Source organism: Macrotis lagotis, chromosome 1 (genome assembly GCF_037893015.1).
Source record: "Macrotis lagotis isolate mMagLag1 chromosome 1, bilby.v1.9.chrom.fasta, whole genome shotgun sequence".
NCBI classification, from domain to species: domain Eukaryota; kingdom Metazoa; phylum Chordata; class Mammalia; order Peramelemorphia; family Peramelidae; genus Macrotis; species Macrotis lagotis.
Window position 1 is genome coordinate 428,503,189 of NC_133658.1, and position 19,057 is coordinate 428,522,245.

The window sequence follows — 19,057 nt, forward strand, 5'->3', positions numbered from 1 at the left end:
GGACTGATGCTGAGTGAGATGAGCAGAACCAGAGGAACATTGTGCACCCTAGCAGCAACATGGGGGTGATGATGAGCCTTGATAGACCTGCTCATTCCATTAGTGCAACAATCAGGCATAATACTTTATTTTTCTTCCTTAAGGATATGATTTCTCTCTCATCACATTCAACTTAGATCACTGTATACCATGGAAACATTGTAAAGACTAACAGATTCCATTCTGTGGGGGGTGAGGGGAGGGAAGCAAGATTAGGGGGAAAATTTTTTAAAAATTCAAAAATGTTCCTTTTTTCCTACTTAAGAATTTGTTCTTGAGTGCAGTTATAACTTAACCCCAAACATAGTAGCAGCATGGGTGCCATTGGGAAACAGACACATCCCAGAAATTTTTGTATGATCATTAACCTTAGGAGGTCCTGGAATAATGCAATCAGTATGATATCATCTGCAAATAAAATCATGTGAAGTACTTGACCAGCTATAGGTAATCACTATTCAGTTTCAATTTAAATCCAGGCAGTGTGAGAGTGTCAAATCCCTTTGGAAGCCTATCAAGTAAACAAACAGTTAACTTGTACTCTTTACATCTATTCGTCAATTGGGTTACTGTGCAGATGTGTCTGCTTCTTTACAAAAGCCTGCCTTCTATCTTCATCATGGATGCTTGAATAAGTATCTGGACAATTCTTATAAAAATGCTGTAGTATTGGGAAAGTAAGCATATCGGTCAATTTGTCATTTAGTTGTTCAGCCATGTCCTACTTTTCATGACTGCATTTGGGATTCTCTTGGCAAAGATACTGGAGTGGTTGGCTATTTCTTTTTCCAGTTCATTTTTTAGATGAGGAACTGAGGCAGACATAGTTAAAATGACTTGGTCAGGGTCACAGCCAATAAGTCTGAGCACAGTGATGTGAGATGGAGATAGTTTATTCAAGGGCATCAGTTTTTTCAGTAAGATATGTAGCCAGGTTCTCAACTGAGATTGTGTAGGGAAAGGAGCCATGGGAGGGTGAGGAGGGAGGAGAATGTTTGAAAGCAGTTTCATCCTTAAAGACCTTGGAATGATATGAGTTAAGTGGATCTCTTGCCAAGCTTTCTGTAAATTTGCTATTTTGCTTCAGTCGGTTTTATGTCAGTATCATTCATACATTTTAATTATCTTCTCTAAGTTTCTTAAATCCTTTTTTTGATATCTTTGTTTTGATATGACCTTCATTACCCAACTTATCTCTCTCTTCTACAAACCCTGAGAGCCATTTTTTTTATAAACAAAGAATTAAAAAAGAGAAAAAGAAAACAGGTCATCAAATTTCTAGTCAAGATAACCTACACAGATACATACTCTAAGCCACCTTGATGAATTTTTTAATTTATTTTAAAACACAGACTTTTAATTCTTTTTTTCAAAACCAAATTCTGTTCCTGCCCCCTCCCCAACCCAATGAGAAGGCAAGAGAAACAAATCTATTACAAATCTGTAAATGATGCATAACAAATTTCTGTATTAGCCATGTTCCCACCATAAGTTACCAAAAAAGATTATATTTTATTTTTGTTTTTATTTTATTTTTTTGCTCTTTGCAAGGCAAATGAGGTTCAGTGACTTGCCCAGTGTCACACAACTAGGTAATTATTAAGTGTCTGAGGTCAGTTTTCAACTCAAGTCCTCCTCACTTTAGGGCCATTGCTCTATCCACTGCACCTCCTAGCTGCCCCAGCTTATGTTTTAAATTAGTGTTGCACTCCAGTTGCTAATATCTGTCTATCTCAGTAAGATCTGACTGATGCAGCTTTAATTCATTTACATCAATTAAACTTTGATAGGATTTGGTAATGGTCTGTGTCAATTTCTGTTCTTTATTCATTTCCCACTTTTTACATCAGACTATACTGCATAACATCACTTCATTTTTCTTCTAATTTGGTGTTAGTTTGCCTACTTGCTCTAACAAATCAGTCTTGTGTGTATACAAACAGCTTATCTAGAAATAACTTTCATATAGTGACTAGCCATTTTTTAATCTGTTATAATTTGGGGGGGTCATGTTATTTAGTGCTTCTCATATCCAGTGCCTCCCAGCTGTGTTCTTGTAAAAATATATTCATGATATATTTGCATGATTTTTAGGAATAATCTGGCATCTCTTCTTTTTTTTTTCCAAACAATGAGCTAAAAATTTACAATTTTTTACTTTCTCTCCTGTTACCATCTTTCCATTGAGATCACTGAGCATTAAATATATATTGATTTAATTCAGAGAATTTTAATGAGTTCTTCACAAAATTTTTCTTCCTCAACCTTTTTACTAAACAATTGTACTTCATGGTAGTATTTCTGCAAATATGATTATTGACCTTATGAGATGATCAGGTATCTGTAAAATGATGTTTCTTAGATATACTGTAAAACCACCCCTACCAATTTTGACATTTGCCTTTGCAAAGAGAATCTATGAGCCAGCTTTCTGTCTTACTGTTACATCATTTGTCTTTTGATTTCAAGCGTCATATGATTCACTTCTTCCACTTGTCTAATCAGACCACCATTAGCTCATATTTAGGGAATTTGGAGCTGAATTAACATATATAGACAATCAGAAAATGGGTTATTCTTAGCACCTTTTGCTCCCTTTCCCACCATACCCTTGTGGTATCTAAAACAGAAGAGGCTTCATGAGGCTTTTAAGGTTGCTATGAACCATGAGTAGAGCCCTTGGACATCAAGCATCATCTGTTGCTAGGACTATACTCAAAGTTCTATTAAATGATAGAACCTGCCAGAGCCTCCATACTATAGTTGCATCTTTGAGGATCCAAAGTCATCTCTATACCACAAGAGGCAATATAGAAGATCTCTATGGCAGAATGATGCAAAAAACCAAAAAAAACCTTTTCCTGTAATTCAAACTATTTCTTTAACTTCTTTTTCTAATGAAATCTTACCTCCAAACTTATCATCATACATTTCCCTTTTAACTGTTAAAAAATTCAACTGCTCTGGGTTTTTTATTTTGGTTTGGGTTTTGTTTTGCTTTTTTGCAAGGCAAAGGGGTTAAGTGACTTGCCCAAAGTTAAGCATTTCATACTCTTTGATCTTGTATGCTCTGTGTGTCTGTCTGAATGTCTTATAGAATAATGTGTAGAAATAATCAATTTGGATTTTAAGCTCATAATTTAAAATGATCCTTTTGTACATAGCATTCTATGACACTTTGCTCATTCTGACTTGTATATTATATGCTTTGTGTTTGTCTTCCCTCTTGTGCTGTAAGCATATTGAGGATGGTGTTCATGTCTTACTCTTTTTTGTATTCCCTACAAGTGTCCAAATAGGCCTTTGCATACACCTATATTCATTGTGTATTTAATAAATGAATAAACATGATTGACTAATACCACCTTAGAGTTATAAGCTACTGGGGTCAAGAGCCAAGTTGTGTGGTTTCCACAATGCCAAGCAAGACAAATATCTGCAGGTATTTGTCTTAAATGAATGACTTGTAATAGAATACAGGCATATACCACTTAATGTTTCCCTAGCCAACATCATTTCTCAATAAATTATTAATAACATTATAATTATATTTTGAACATCTCACCCCTCCTTACTCTACTTTTCAGCTCCATTTCCCTATATTTTTTCACTAAATGATCTCAAATGTTCATTCCTATGGTCCAGATCTTTGTGTGTGTGTGTGTGTGTGTGTGTGTGTGTGTGTGTGTGTGTGTGTGTGTTACCATTTTATATTAAGTGGCAAAGCCACCTATTTTCAGGTTCCTAATTTGTTATTTACAGATGTAAACCTTTTCATTATAGGAAAATTTGTGTCTTTATTTTTCAGGTGGCAGAGCGGGCACTGTATTACTGGAATAATGAATATATTATGAGTTTAATCAGTGACAATGCAGCAAAGATTCTGCCCATCATGTTTCCATCTTTGTACCGTAATTCAAAGACCCATTGGAATAAGTAAGAAATAAGTCACAACTTTGACCAACAATATCTACACTTTGTCAATTTTGCTGAAGCTTCTTATCAATTAATATTGAAATCTAGATTTCTTTTAAATGTCAGTGAATATAATCCGAATTGAGATCTAGATTTATGTAGACTGAAGTAATATTGTAGATTCTATTGCTAGCCCTTTTCTTCTCCTCCCTAACCACCAAGTCAGCATCATGGTGTATCAGTTGACTTTATATATCAGTCTTTATGACTTCCACAAGGGCAATATCTCAAGGATCTCACTCAGAGAGGCTAAAACTTCCTCTTGATCTCTATTAATATAAAGATGGTGGTTGTCAAGGACATCATAACTAATTTTTGCTCTGGAATTTCTCCTGTGTCCCTTACAGCAAAGGTACAGTATTCCAGGCCCATACACTGAGGAATCCTTGCAACATAGATTTACAATAGCTTCTTTTATACCACCAAGCTTCTAAAAAAGAAGAGAGAATGCACTTGCTAAAATACTAATAATATCCAAAAAAAGTTATTTTGTTTCCTTCTAAGTTTGTGTTCCTGTATTTCAAGTGCTTATTTATTGAATTAAGTCTTTTGAAACATAAAAAACTTAATCTGGATTACTCCATGTAGAATTATTATTTTCCTCCTTCAAAGCTTTTCATCAAAAGCTTTCATCTGGCAGATTCTAGTAGTGAAAAAAGACTGAAATACAATGGATTTGTATTAAATTATAGCTTTATTTTCCAAGGTTCAGCCAACTCAAGTGCAGAGTCATTTTTACCAGAACAGTGGCCAACTAGAAAATAGTTTTAGCCACAGCAACTCATTCAGCATATAGCAGTTTTGCTTATATAATATCAGTATTGCCTATAAACATGAGAGAGCATTTATCAATAATCCCTTTAGGGATAAAGGAATCCAATTCTGCTTTAGTGGGGGGACTACCTGTACTATGATAAAATTACAAATCATGTCACAGGAAGAGTGTACACATACCCAGCATCACAAAGCTGGAAGGAACATCAGAGTTAGGGCAGTCTAACTCATATCTACCCAGAAATCCCCTAATCTTTGTATCCCTGACATCCAGCCTCTTAAACACTCCAGTGAAAGGGAACTCATTCATTCTTAAGACCCCCATGCTTCTACTATGCAGTTCTCTCTGTTTTCAATATAAGAAACTAGGGTTTGGATTTCTAGTCTTAGATACTTAACTACCTTTGTGATCATAAGCAAATTGGGACTTCACTTCTCTGAAACTGTTTCTCAGCTCTCTAAAAGGTCTAATACTAGAACCTCTCTGACAGTCCTGTTGTGAGAAAAATGCTTTTAAAACCTAAAGAAATAGAAATGTGAAATAATATAATTATCACCTTAAAGAACTAACAGAAAAAAAAAGAACTAACAGAAGATTATGTCTAAGAACCAGCTTAGATAATTTAGGAGAGTCACATCACCTAGCTGGCCACAGGGTAAAGATTCTTGCAGCCATATAGTATTGTAGTGAAGAGAATGCCCACACTGATAAAATTATAGATTACTTTTTTTAATAGTCAATCAAAGCAAATTCCTATATATTGCTAATGTCTAAAGATATCTTGCTCTGCATATTGATTTCCCCTCACTTCAGAGATGTGGAAACTGAAGCCCAGAGAAGGGATGGGAATTGGCCTAAGTTCATACAACAGGAGAATAACAGAGCTAAAACTAAAAGATTTCCTGATTCCTTAGTGGGTGTCTTTGATTATATCACAATGCCCTTCTGGCGATCTTATTTGCACCCAGTTCTTTTTTTTTTACGTTGTTCCTGATTTATTTGAGCATTTCCCTATGCTGGTAATGATAGTTTTTTCATTAGCATGGATAAGGTTTTGAGTTTATAAATGGGTGGAAAAGCTGACACACTGTGTAGTTATAGTGCTACTCAGTATAATTTGATTACTTTGAGTTATTGTTTCTTAAAACATGACTTTCATGATGTGAACATTATCAATATTAAATAATGTCTAAAAAAGAAAAAACTATTGGGTGCCAACTAAAATTGATTAAAATGTTGATTAAAAATGTTGAATATACTTTCAAAATATGATGTTGGTCTACAAAGGAAGTTTTCCTAAGTATGCTATATAATATTTTTTTAAGATTAAATAAAGGTAATTGGAATTTAAGAATAAATTTAAGCAGTTTTCCTTGAAGTTTGAATATCAAAATTTAATTCTGAGTGTCTATAGAAAATGTTTTTAGGTAGGAGTTGGACTAGGTGAACATTAATAGTTCCTTCTGGTTGCAGTCCTTAGCTCCTCAGTTAATAAAATTTGTAAAACTCTTAAAATTTTTTAAAACACTTCAGACATTGACTTTTGTTTAAAATAATACTACACAAGTGTTTTTCTGAGACTATTTAGTTTTAAAAGTTTATATATTTTAATCAAATTTAAATACAAATTAAATGTTCTCCCAAAGTGATTTAATTCTCCTGTTATCTAGACAGTTGGCTACTATTGACCAGTATAGCAAATTATTCAGCTTAAAGTATTAAATTTCAACCTGAAATTTTACTTGTAGAACAATACATGGCTTGATATATAATGCATTGAAACTCTTCATGGAGATGAACCAAAAACTATTTGATGACTGCACGCAACAATTTAAAGCAGAGAAAATGAAGTAAGTTATATTGTTGTAAATTCTTATTTCTGCAGTGTCTTCCTAATTGTTGCTTATCAGCTTACATTACTTATTCTAGAAAATTCCTCTTAACTATAAAGTAAAGCTGTGGCCCTCTTTGTCAGGATAAACAACTTCAACTGTTATTGTAATAATTTTCTTATGGATATACTTTATAGAATGTGGTTTTTTAATACTTTAAATAGGCTTTCTGTCCAGGAAAAATAATACTTGCAAAAATTCTAAGAGAGAAATATAATAAATCAATTCAAGTTATTTTAATTCCCTCTAAAGTCAGTTTTCTTCTCCTCCATTCTCTACCTTTCCTTCTTTTCTTATATGAAGATGTTTTTTTAATTTCCATCTCCCCATTTCTTCTCCCTTTTTCTTCCCTTTTTCCCCACTTTTTATTCCTTCCTTCTCATTTTCATGACTTGGACCCATAGACCATTGCAGGAGGTTAGACCACATCAATCACCTGGGGAAGATGACTGCTTTCCACCTAGCTTCAAACCACCAAATTAAAGGAAGATAACGAACATTCTCCTAGTGCTTAAAGATTTACCCAGCTCTTTATACAGTATCTCTTTTGACATTTGACCTTCAGAAGATCCTGTGAAGTATATACTGCCTACAGGAACCATTTTCTGCATTCAGTAACTATTTTCCCCATGTTACATTTAAGAATTTCCCCATGTTACATTGAGAAATCAGTCACAGAGAAGTTAAATGACCTTCTATCACAGTGTGAGCAAGGGTCAGGAGTGGGGTTCCAAACCAGGTTTCTTCTGTCTCCACATCTGATTCTTTGCACCCCACTCCCTCCTTACCACCACCCCCTGCCACCTTCCAGAGACATTGGCACCTCTGTCTATCAGACCTGTATGCCAGAGTAGGAAACAAGAAAAATGAGAAGATAGGAGTTTACGGCAGAGCTTAGATAAGCAGTCAAAATGATAAGAAAAAAGAAATGATCTGTCAGCTTACATAGGACATTTCAAGAAAGGATGGAATGCCCTAGTTAGTCGTATTGAACAACTAAAAATGGATCCCAGTTGGAAATCATTTACCACGATTCCCTTAGCCGTATTCAGAACTTTTTTACCCCCACTGGCAGTTGATCAGCCCAGATTAGTGAGAATAAACAAAATAAATCAATTGGTCATTTTTCCTGTGTCCTATTAATATATTTTAAAATAGCATGAAGATTTCATTTTTATGAAATATTTTTGGTGTCTTCCTTCTTGACAAAGCTTTTTGCATTCCCCAGAATTACATTTGCATTTTCATTCACATCAGTACTTATATATTTTGAATCTATGAGTCCTCCCTTCATTGGTACAGATTACAGTCCATCTAGTCCTTCTTATTCTGTTTATTCTTGTACATACCCTTTGCATTAAATTCCTCACAAAAAATCAACCCTACATCCTATAAGACTTCACAGGGTCCATAAACTAGGATGTGAAATAATGTGCATTTTAAAACTTTCTTGAGGAATCCATTAGCCTGCCTTGGGAGCCCACAATAGCAAAAAAGGTTAAGAAGTCCTGCTCTCGGCCTTCTAACATTTTGTAGATCAACCTCTGGTTGGGACAGTGACTTCTCCAAAAGTCATACAGTTACAGAACCTAGGTTGCCTGACTCCAGGACTCTTTACTTGTCAGTAGTATTTGCTCTGAGGAGCAGCTCAGTGGCACAGTGGACAGAGCAGGCCCTGTCAGTCAGGAGGACCTGAATTCAAATTCAGCCTCAGAGACTTAATTATCTGGCTGTGTGACCTTGGGCAAGTCACCTAATCCCATTGCCTTACAAAAACCTAGGGTAAAAATAGTATTTACTCTGGCATTTCAGCTCACTTCACCCTATCTTCCTTTTGCTATGTATGTGCTTTAGACATAAATAATGTGTGCCATACGAGAAGATTCTAGGGTAAAGTGATAGGCTATTATATGTTAAATGAAAAATCAATGTTTTTAAGTACCGATGAATGCCTTCCCTCCTCTGCAAAAGTAGAGGTCTGTGCCTTTAGAATAATATATATCATATCAAACACACTTGATATGGTTTTTTTATTCTTTTTTATTATTTATTATAAAGGATGGTTCTAGATTAGGGGAGGTAAGATTATATTCAGAAATGATAGTGAAAGATAAAAACAAAATTAAATTATTTTTGTCTATTTTTAGAAATTAACCTTTTAAAACTTCTCTTTTCTGATATTTTAATTTAACATTTTGCTATTTTTCAGAGAGAAACTAAAACTGAAGGAACGAGAAGAAGCATGGGTTAAAATAGAAAATCTAGCCAAATCAAATCCCCAGGTACTGAAAAAAAGAGTAACATGAAAACATTTGGGGTTTTTGTTAATATAACATTATAAGATCAGGTATTTGATATCATCTTAGAGATGGGGAAAGAAATCAGTTCTACTAATAATGTATATGCACTATCTGCAATAAAAATACTTTTAAACTTTGTAAACTTCCTCTCGTGCAAGTAGTTATTTTGTGTGTCCCTCACCACTACCCCCCCCAAAAAGTTACCTCAGAGTTTATGAAGTATTTTCTTTTTTTAAATATGTAGTTGATCTAGTTGTAGCCATAAAATGTAAATTAAGTGACTATACTGTGGTCCAGTGAAACCCTTATTTGAACCTTAGGTCTTTGGACTGCAATTGCAATTTGCTTCTTTTCTAACAACTCATAGATTTTAAAAAACCTGAAGCAAAGCTTTGCATATTTTCTTTTCATTTTAAAATGAAACAGATTTTTATAAGTTAAATTTAAATTGATTGAAAACAAAGCAGATGAATTTTTTTCTAGAACTGCTTTACTCTTCAATAATGACAAGTATGCAGCACATTACTACAATTTCACAGGAGTTAGAACTGGAAGACCACACTAGAGATCACCTAGTGCAACCCCTTATTTTACAGATGAGGAAACCTGAGGCACAGAGGTGTCACGTGACTTGGGCAAAGTCACAAATCTAGTAAGTAGCAGAGCCAAGCCTTGAACCCAGGCTTTCTGACTCTGAATCTGGTCCCCTTTCCATTGGCCCATACTGCTGGGCTATGTATGCTGACAGTCAATCTGGCCTTTACCTTTATTCATCAGAGTTCTACATATCAAAAAAAAGTTACTTTTAAAACTGAAGGCAATTAAAAAGATTTTTATCAAATAGTTGGAGTTCTCAAACTGATTCCCGGTTTTGGTGGGATAGTTCTTTAAAAAACAGAAACCTTTGGTTTTGTGTAGGTGTGATATATGTAAATTCAAAATAGTATCAGTTGTGAAACCTGATTACCTCCTGCCTTCTATTTGATATGTCACTCTGATTCTAATGATACCTTTTATTGCATATCAGTCTCTGAGTCTTTTCTACACCAAGATTTTATGCCAGGTTCCCTTCTTCTCTGCTAAAAAGACATAATTTCCTAACATGGTGAGAAGCATTGGCTGACTCTCAAGATGCAGAGAGACACCCAGTAGTTTTCCTACTTGGATCTGTAGTTATTTTTTTTCTTATAGGAAAAGTTTAAAGATTTCTCTCTATATATGTTTTTCCCTAAAACTAAAGAATATTTTTTAAAAAATATAATTACTTAAGTCTACTTAATGAACAGTCTCTTTTCTAGCATTTATTACCATTCTAGTCCATCAGGTTTTTGGCAAGCAATTTGGTTAAATCTCAAGATCAATTTAAGCAAATGGAGCTAAGAGGGAGGTAAAAATTCAGATCCAGAATTCTTGTACATAATTAAGAGTGGTTTGTGTCATAAAATATATATTTGTTATTTAAAATTCTCAAATTGTTTTAAAAAGAATGGTAACAAATGAGCTAGTTTTATTCCCAGCCCTTAAATGTTTATGAAAATAAACCTATTGATTTTTTTTATCTTAATGTTAGAGGTGCAAATTAAATTTCAGTCATTATACCATTTCATAAAACTGGCAAAGTTAACTTCTTTTAAGAATTGTTATAAAGAAAGGTTTTAATACTGCTCTAAAGTATATAGTACATGATACACAAGGTATATAATGTAACTTTTTCAGTACACTTTTTTAAATTGTTTTTCTTTTTGTGTATAAGTTCATGCTAAGCACTTTCTACTTAATAGGTTCATAGCATATTGTATTGGAATTTTTTTAAGCAAATGAATTTAAAAATATATTCTTAAGTCCTCCTAGGAGGTTTCTTAAAGGATAGCATCAAACTGTACAACTGTAAGAGCCTGAAGCCTTATCTATGTGTGTGCCTGATGTTGCAAAAGTATCGTGCTTAATAAATTATTAACATTGATACTGTACTAAGCAAACACTTGAAAATCCACAAACTAAGAATGTGTTCTCTTTCAAGTTGAAATCATTGTCTTATAAAACAGTTACATACCACATATGTAACATACAGGCCATATGTTGTATTTGCAAAAAAATACAGAAATTGAATTTGAGTATTTTTATGCTTTACTTTGGAAGAACGAGTCAGGTATGTGGGACTGGGTACATATGGTGAAAATGGGTTTACTTTTGTTACTTAATGTAACATAATAAATGTTTTTCTTCTTTTTTCGTTCCTAATTATTGAATTATCTAAAGTTTGATTGTTACCCCTCTAGATTGTCATTCTTTTGCAATATTCTTGTAACTTTCCCAATCATGTAAAAGTAATAGTTTTAACCCACAATTATAGTCTTCAAATAAAACATGTTGTGATGGCAATTACAAACTTCTGTAACACTGCATTGTGAATTTAACATTGCTCTGACTTCTCATCTCTGTCTGTACCATTTGTGACTAAATCATAGTAACATCTGTATTTGAACATAGTATTCGAAAATGGAAAATACTTCATGGGTTAAAATTTCAGAGTATGAAATTATAATGACTTAGCATGTATTCTTTAAATTATTGAAAAAACACTAATTTTATAGACATTTTATTATATTGCTTTCTGTCCTTTGTCTTAAATTTTATAGATTCTATTAACTATTTGTCATATAACAATCTAATACTAAAGAGTTTCTATAGATATACTTTGAGATGATTGAAGCCTAGTTTTCAGTCCTAAATCTGACTTTTGGTAGAATGCATCATAATTGTTTTATTTTTATACTAGAATTTCTAATGACTTACCATATGTCCATTGTTACATATTTAGAAAACTTGTATTTCACTTAGTCAGTGCTCATACTTTTTCTCCAATTTAAAAAAAAAGTTTCTGTTTGCATCTTTTTCTTGGATACTATATATTGAGATTTTCAAGGTTTGGGACACTTTAAGAAATATTTAGTTCTGATCAGACACATTATAATTGACCTTTTTAATTACCTAAAACAAAATTATTCCTTGAATTAAATACTACTTCACCTGGCAGTAAAATGCTTTGAAGTATGTAGTGGTTCCTTTCTGAGAGTGACAATTTTAACAATTTGCATTTTAGTACACAGTGTATAGTGAAGCCAGTACCATGAATCTTCCAGTTGCAATGGAAACAGATGGGCCTATATATGAAGATTTACAGATGCTGAGAAAGACAGTCAATGAAGAGTCACGTCAGGTAAAATTATGTGGAGATAAGTTGAGCTGCTCTTAATAAATACTTATAATTTTAGCTGATGGTGCTATATGTACCAGTACCTTTGTCTTAAACAAATCATTATGATAAACCACTTAGCAAACTTTACCCATGAATAGGTCTTCTATAGTATTACTAAGTGGTAGTTTTGGATTTTTTTTTTTTTATTTTTTCCCAGGGCTATTTTTTAAGTACCCTAAAACCCACATTTTCCTTAACCTAAATCTTTTAATGGCAATAATTCAAAAGCTAACCACACTAATTTTAACTTCTGTACAACTGTTTTTCTTAAAAAACAATAGCAGCCTCCCACCTCCCAAGCACTTTCTCCTTCTGCTTCCCCCACTATTTCAGCTCTATTCCTAAGGCAGCCTCTTGTATCTCTTTATCCAAATGACTCATTCTGCTCTTGGCCACACTGGAGCCTTGAAAGATAGAATGATTCTTTTCACTCTCCACCTTAACTGGAAGGCGCTTGGGATGGACCAAACTCTGAATTGAGAAAGACAGAGAACTTACTGAAAATAGCCAAACATAGTACTAACTCTCTGAATACAATGAAAACAGTAAAGAAAGACCATCCCTGCCCTCCAGAATTTAGCTGTTCTTGGGAGAAAATCACCCTCCATTTTATTGTTAGATGGAAGTCCTGGTAAGCTTCGTGTTTGTTCTCTCCTAAGGAATTCCAGTTTTTGTTCTGCACTGAAGAGTGTGAGAAACTTGCCTGAGCCATTGAAAGTTTAAGTCTCTTGCCTGGAAAGTCTGCTTATTCCCATGCTAATTTGGGTCTACCCATCAAAATACAAAGTCTAGGTCTTTTTTTGTGTAATTTCACCTTATAGTGAAATTCTCTCTACCGGTCATACCACAGACCAAAGGGAATCAACTGAGGCAGTGGAAGAAGGGAAGGGAAAAATAAGCACTTATGGAGCACCTACTGTGTACCAGACACTGTTGTAAGCACTTAAAGAAATTTTGTCTCACTTGATTCTAGCAACAATCTTGCAAGGCAGATGGTATTCTTATCCCCATTTTACACCAGAGGAAACAGGCAAACCAAGGGACTTGCCTAGTATGTCTGGGATCAAACATGAACTCAGGTCTTCCTTCAGGCCCCCTAATTAACTCAACTGAGGCAGCATGGTCTAGGGGCTCCCTGGAATGGGAGCCAAGAGACCTCCACATTCTGTTCCTGTCTCTGCCATTGGCTATGCTGACTTCACACATTTAACTCTGACTTTAAAGGTCCTTGCCAGTCAGGGCTATCAGAGCTCTGGGTCATCATTTGTTGGATGTTTTCTCCTTACTTTTGGTCTGAGGTTTTGTTTCATTGGTTCTAAGGAAACTTGATTTCTTCTCCTGACTCTGTTACTTGCTATAAAACTCATTTACCTCTGAACCTGTTTTGAGCACTAGAATAAATCCCTAAGGTTCCTTCCAGCTCCAGTTCTGTGCTTTTTGGACTTGAAGTGGATCTTTGGTAGTTAGGAATCCAAATAAAAGTCAAGTCTTCTGCATTGGATGGAGACTACTTCACAGGTTAAGCTTTAAAGGAGAATTTCTCCTATTATAGATCATTTAGCTTCTCCTGGGACTTAAGTAGCTCTCTTACTTGATCCCTCCAGATCGCCCATTCATATGTTAAATGAATAAGCATGAATTTAGCCATAGCAAATTCAAGAAAACTGACCTAGAAATAGCTCCATCACAGTATATTATAGCATAAAGGTGATCTTGAGTTTCAAAACTGATGAAAACTCTTCCAAGTCCTGCTAAGCTAGATTGGTATCAAGAGGACTTCAGTCTGGAGGACCAGACTGTCTAAATTTGGACATACTCCTTTAAAAAGTTGCAAAATTAATTACCAAAACATTTTTTAAAAAACCCTTTATCATAACTGTAGACTGTACATTCTGTAGTATATAACAAACTATGTTTTGCTTACAATTAAGTCAAATTAATGCAAAAAAGACTATTGTTTTTGTTTTGTTTTTTTCAAATTCAGTAAATCAGGATACACTATCCCAAGTTAATTATGGATCTAGACAGAAGTAGCAGTGATTTTTAAATAATATTTAATGAGAGAGTTTAATAGAGTAAACACCAGAAAGCAGCAGACCTTTTTTCAAATTCTTTGGCTCAATAGCAGCACCCATGACATCTCTAAATCTGGGTGTTGAAATAGGTCATTTTTTCTATCTCACTGAAGTTGTAAAATTATGAACATTTGCAGGCTTAAAGGTATAAAGGACTCCTTTGGAAACATGAGTAATCCATATGTTGCATAATCTGTTTATCACTGGATTTCATATTTTTGTGAGATAATTCAGTACTCTGTGAAATTAAGTTTTTTCAAGAGTTATTCTGTTTTAGAGGTTTTTTAAAAAGTAAAAGAAAAAAGAATTTAATTTCACTCTTCTGGATGGACCCAATGAATAAATATTACCCTTTTAGTTTTGCTTAATTTATTTGTGAAACAGAATGACTAGAGTTAGAGAGTTGATCTTGAAATAGGAAATCCTGCCTCTGACCTACACTGATAGAATTTTCCTATACCAGTGAAATCACAGGTCTAGTCTGTTTTTTTAATACTACTACAACATTAACTCTTAAGAAAGTCTAATGATTTGATAATATGAAGCAGAGAATCAGAGTTAACTATCTTTTAACCAGCTATAAAATTAAAACCATGAACCCAAATCATGAAACAATTTAGGCTAGGAAAGCTAAAAATGATGACCTGTCTCATTCAATGGAAGTTTCATGCCTCCATGTGAATGGTTTTAATTACAGGGATTGGCAGAATTTTGAACTTTTAGAGCATTGCTTCAAACAAATGTATTCCCAGAGATTTAGATACCATTACTTGTAAGAATACCATAGGTCTCTGGCACACTAAGAGCTTTGGCCATACCTTGTGAGAAGTAATTTGATTTATAAATAGCCTATTAAGTCAGAACTAAAGTCAAGGAATAAGTTAGCTTAGACTAAAATTTGAATGTCTCATTCAAGCTACTATCAGGACCAGAACCTAAGTACTTAAGCAAAAGGAAAGAGAGATGGGAGCAAGCATTTTTTAATTGTTTGCCAAATATAAGACACTGTACTAAGTTCTTTACAAATATTTGTCTCCTTTGTTCTTCATAATTACCCTATGAGATAGTGCCATGGTTCCCATTTTACAGTAAAGAAAACTGAGTCATACAGATAGTAAAGTTCTGAGGCTGGACTTATATTCAAGTCTTCCTGATTACAGGCCCAGTGTTCTTTTCACTTCACTGCCTGCCTATCTCTTTAGTTACCTAACAGCCCTTAACCACCCCAGCATATTCCTTTAAAAAGGAATTTCGTACACTCAAAGAAATATAAATAAATGCCTAACAGGAATGCACAAAAATACCATGAAAGCTACCATAGCATTTTAGAATTGGAAAGCACCTTGGATCTAAATCCCCCAGGTACAAAGGATTTTCTTGGGGACATGAGCCATCTGGCATATTTTTATATACCATATTTTAAACTCCTTTGGGACAGGATTGTATCACCTTTTTTGTCTGTTTTTGTGTGATACTGAGTCTAATCCACGCCGCCCTTTGTACATATGATGTCACAGCGAGCATGCAATTTGTCCCTAGTCACATGGCAAGTTAGTGCCCAATGTGGAGACAAGAACTGAAGTCTCTTTGTTCTCAATTCATTATTCTTATTCTATATCACATAGCCTTGGGCGAGTCAAGCTGAGCAGACTGAGGTAGAGTTGTTTCAAATGAGGAAAGACAGGAAAGAAGTAGTAGATAGAAAAGGACCCAAGCAGTTTTCCTTAGACCTTAAGGCTCTTTTGACTTGAAGCATTTTCTGTTTATTTGTGTGTTCTAAACAGCCTCAAATATGCCAGCAGATTTTCAGGTACTTCTTTTTAAGGAAATAGACACTTTAGTCATTTTCTTTATACCACAATGCTTTGTACCGATTGATTGATTCTGGGCCCCTTAAAGACTATTCCCAAGGGGTCATGAGCTCTTGGGTGTCCCCCCACCCCAACCAGAATATCTGCACAATCCTGAACAGGTTGTGTGTCAGAGAATCAATTTAAAGCTTTTTAGCAATTCATAAAGATCTATCTCTGGCTTTGATCTTCATCATTTGGGAGATGCCCAGTGAAATATTTAAATAGTCCTTGATCATTAAGTCACTGAGCACTTTCTAGAAACAATGATATATGTTCTAACAGGAAGAGAATTTCATCTTTCACATGGGTAACATTTCCCACAGCCTGGTACATAGTGGGGACTTAATAACTGTTTCTTGATTGGACTTGTAGTATCATCCTAGAAGAGCAGGCATTTGAAGGGGGATTTATTCAGTTATGCAATAATATTTATTAAGTATATGCTTTATTCAAGGCTCTATGCTAGACACAGTGGACCAAATTGCTTTCAAGGAATAATTACAGTCTGGTGAAGCAACCAGACTATACAAATAACTGTATCACAGGGAGCATGAGATAAATACAAAAACAATACACAGCTTTGTTTTATTAGAGGAAGTGATTCTTTTTTTATGAATTATATTTTAGATCATACCAAATCTTTGAGGCTGCCATATGAATAATTCTGTTCTGATAAAAACCCACTGACCCATAACTTCCAAAGGACCAAGTTAAAAATCTTGTCCCAAACTTCAGCTATTCTAGGTTATGTGATAATAAGAGTAGAGCCTCCATTTATAAAATATTGATGACAGAATCTGCTTTTGAACCTTTAACATTGTTTTAATAATTGGTTATCTAATACATATTCATTTTTCAAGTTCAGTCACCACTGATCACTTTTTAGGAAAGGAAAGAGAAGTCAAATCAAGTGTCCTTTTTTCTTTTTTTAAGAAATGCTATAACTGAATCTTTGGCATATTGACTTTTGTGCTATTATAGTATTTGTGTTCATTGGTTTTGAGCTTGTTAAATTTGTTTTTCAAAGAGATAAAGTACTTAAATTTGAACTAGATTCCTTAAAAATAATTTATATTCAAATCAGGAATAGTCATAGGGTTTGAAAGTTATGTTATATTAACGTAACAAATAAAAAGAAACATCTGGAGAAGGAACCACTAAGACAATTTCATAATTAAAGGTGTTCATTTCCATTCCTCTGAAAAAATTCATTGGGATAATAGTTTTGAGGAATATGTAAAATCCAAAATTTTCATTCAGAACTTTAAAATTTGTGTGAGCTCCTCTAAAGAGACTTAAGATAGAATCTACTAAATTAAATATGAATCGTATTTTGAACAGAGAAACTTAAAATGTTTGCAATTCTTATTTTAACAGTTGATCGGGAGAAAATCAGTTACACCCTTGCAGATAAGGAAGGTGTAAAAAGATGAAAAGTATGAAGTGAAGGTATTCATTATTAAACATGTACAGTGTATTTAAAAATTGACTTTGGAAAACAACAGAACTGAAAAAGAACATAATTTTATGCATGAAGTATTTTCCTTTTTTCATATCATTCCAACTTTGTGACAATAGTCCAGAAATTTCAAAATTTCAATCCTTACTGAGTTTTTATTAGTCTTATCCTGAATTGAATTCTAGTGAGCTGCTAATACTATTAGAAGGGGAGAAATGGACTTATACACACTTTATTCTGTTACTTTTTATATTTATCTCAGAGCCTATCCTTTTAAAGGAAACTTCAAAAGTTTGTCATTTCACTCTTTCCTGAAGCCTTCTTATGGATTTAAAAAGAAAAACAGTACTTGTTTCATATCTGTTGCTAAGTGATTTTTTTTCAGTAATCATCCTAATATATTTGTGATTGCCATCTCCTCCAGCAAGCATTATTCATTCAGTCTGATGATTTGCATGTCTGTCTTCACTTCTGTTTTCTTATTTTCTCCCTTGTGAATTTTAAAATTGTTCTCTTTTTGAGCCACTAAATTAATTACAAAATCTCTATATATGTGTCACAGTTTTTTGCCCTGCAGAAAGTTTTCGGAATTCAGATTCATCATTTCTAAGGTTTTAATCACTGTCATTACTGTGAAAATAGAAATACTCGCTTCTAAAATGACTAAATGTTCTAGATTGATTTTTTTTATGGCATCTGTGACTTGTGATTCAAAGAAAAATTTAATAGTACAGAGGAATACATAAGGAAGATTTGTCCTACAGGAGGTTGATAGTTCTGTTGGACATATTTCTTAACTGGAATTTAACACTTACCGTCATTCCTAAGGAAAAGGACTCTCAAAAGATAAATGATTTCCTTGGAAGAATTTGAATTATTTCATCATTGTGAATAAAAACAATTAACTTATAGGAAGTAATCCCAAAATAACATCAAATTAGAAGGTTTTTTAAGTCTTAATCTTATCACTGTTTCTGTAGATCATATTCAAAGAATTATTCCCCAAATAATCACTGGAAAAAGTTAAGGGAAATTTCTTTGCAAATGTAACCTTCATCTAATAGATTTCTAATGTTTATACATGGTTTATTTTTGTTTTACATAGCTGTGCACTATTTTGATGTTCTTTTTATCAAAAGTTAGTATGGTTAGGTGTCAGAAAGGTGAAACTAAGACGATAACAAGTTGCCTCACTTCTGTTGTCAGATGACTTACTGTTAAGGAATAATTTTATCTGGATGTTGATACAATATTCTTGACAGTTAATTACTATGTTTACAATGTTGTCGTTAGTTTTTTCCTCCACAGCTCTAAGATGCTAATGTATTTGACTCAACCAAAGGGAAGGAAAAGACGATTGTTTGCATATTATTTGAGATGGTTTCTAATTAACTAGCTTTTTTTAAATAGAAAACTTTTCTGACATCTGC

At 33.8% G+C, this 19,057-nt stretch overlaps 1 protein-coding gene across 18 annotated transcripts in view; it reads left to right on the forward strand.

Moving 5' to 3' along the window:
- PPP2R5C (protein phosphatase 2 regulatory subunit B'gamma) overlaps positions 1-19,057 on the forward strand; it is a 252,300-nt gene that overhangs the window by 222,923 nt on the left and 10,320 nt on the right. For 10 of the 18 annotated variants that reach the window (XM_074213094.1, XM_074213096.1, XM_074213108.1 and 7 more), the window contains 4 exons: positions 3,848-3,975; positions 6,538-6,639; positions 8,891-8,963; positions 12,085-12,201. In XM_074213094.1, the coding sequence (XP_074069195.1) occupies positions 3,848-3,975; positions 6,538-6,639; positions 8,891-8,963; positions 12,085-12,201 (420 nt within the window). The other 8 variants (XM_074213095.1, XM_074213101.1, XM_074213105.1 and 5 more) reach the window with 4 other exon arrangements.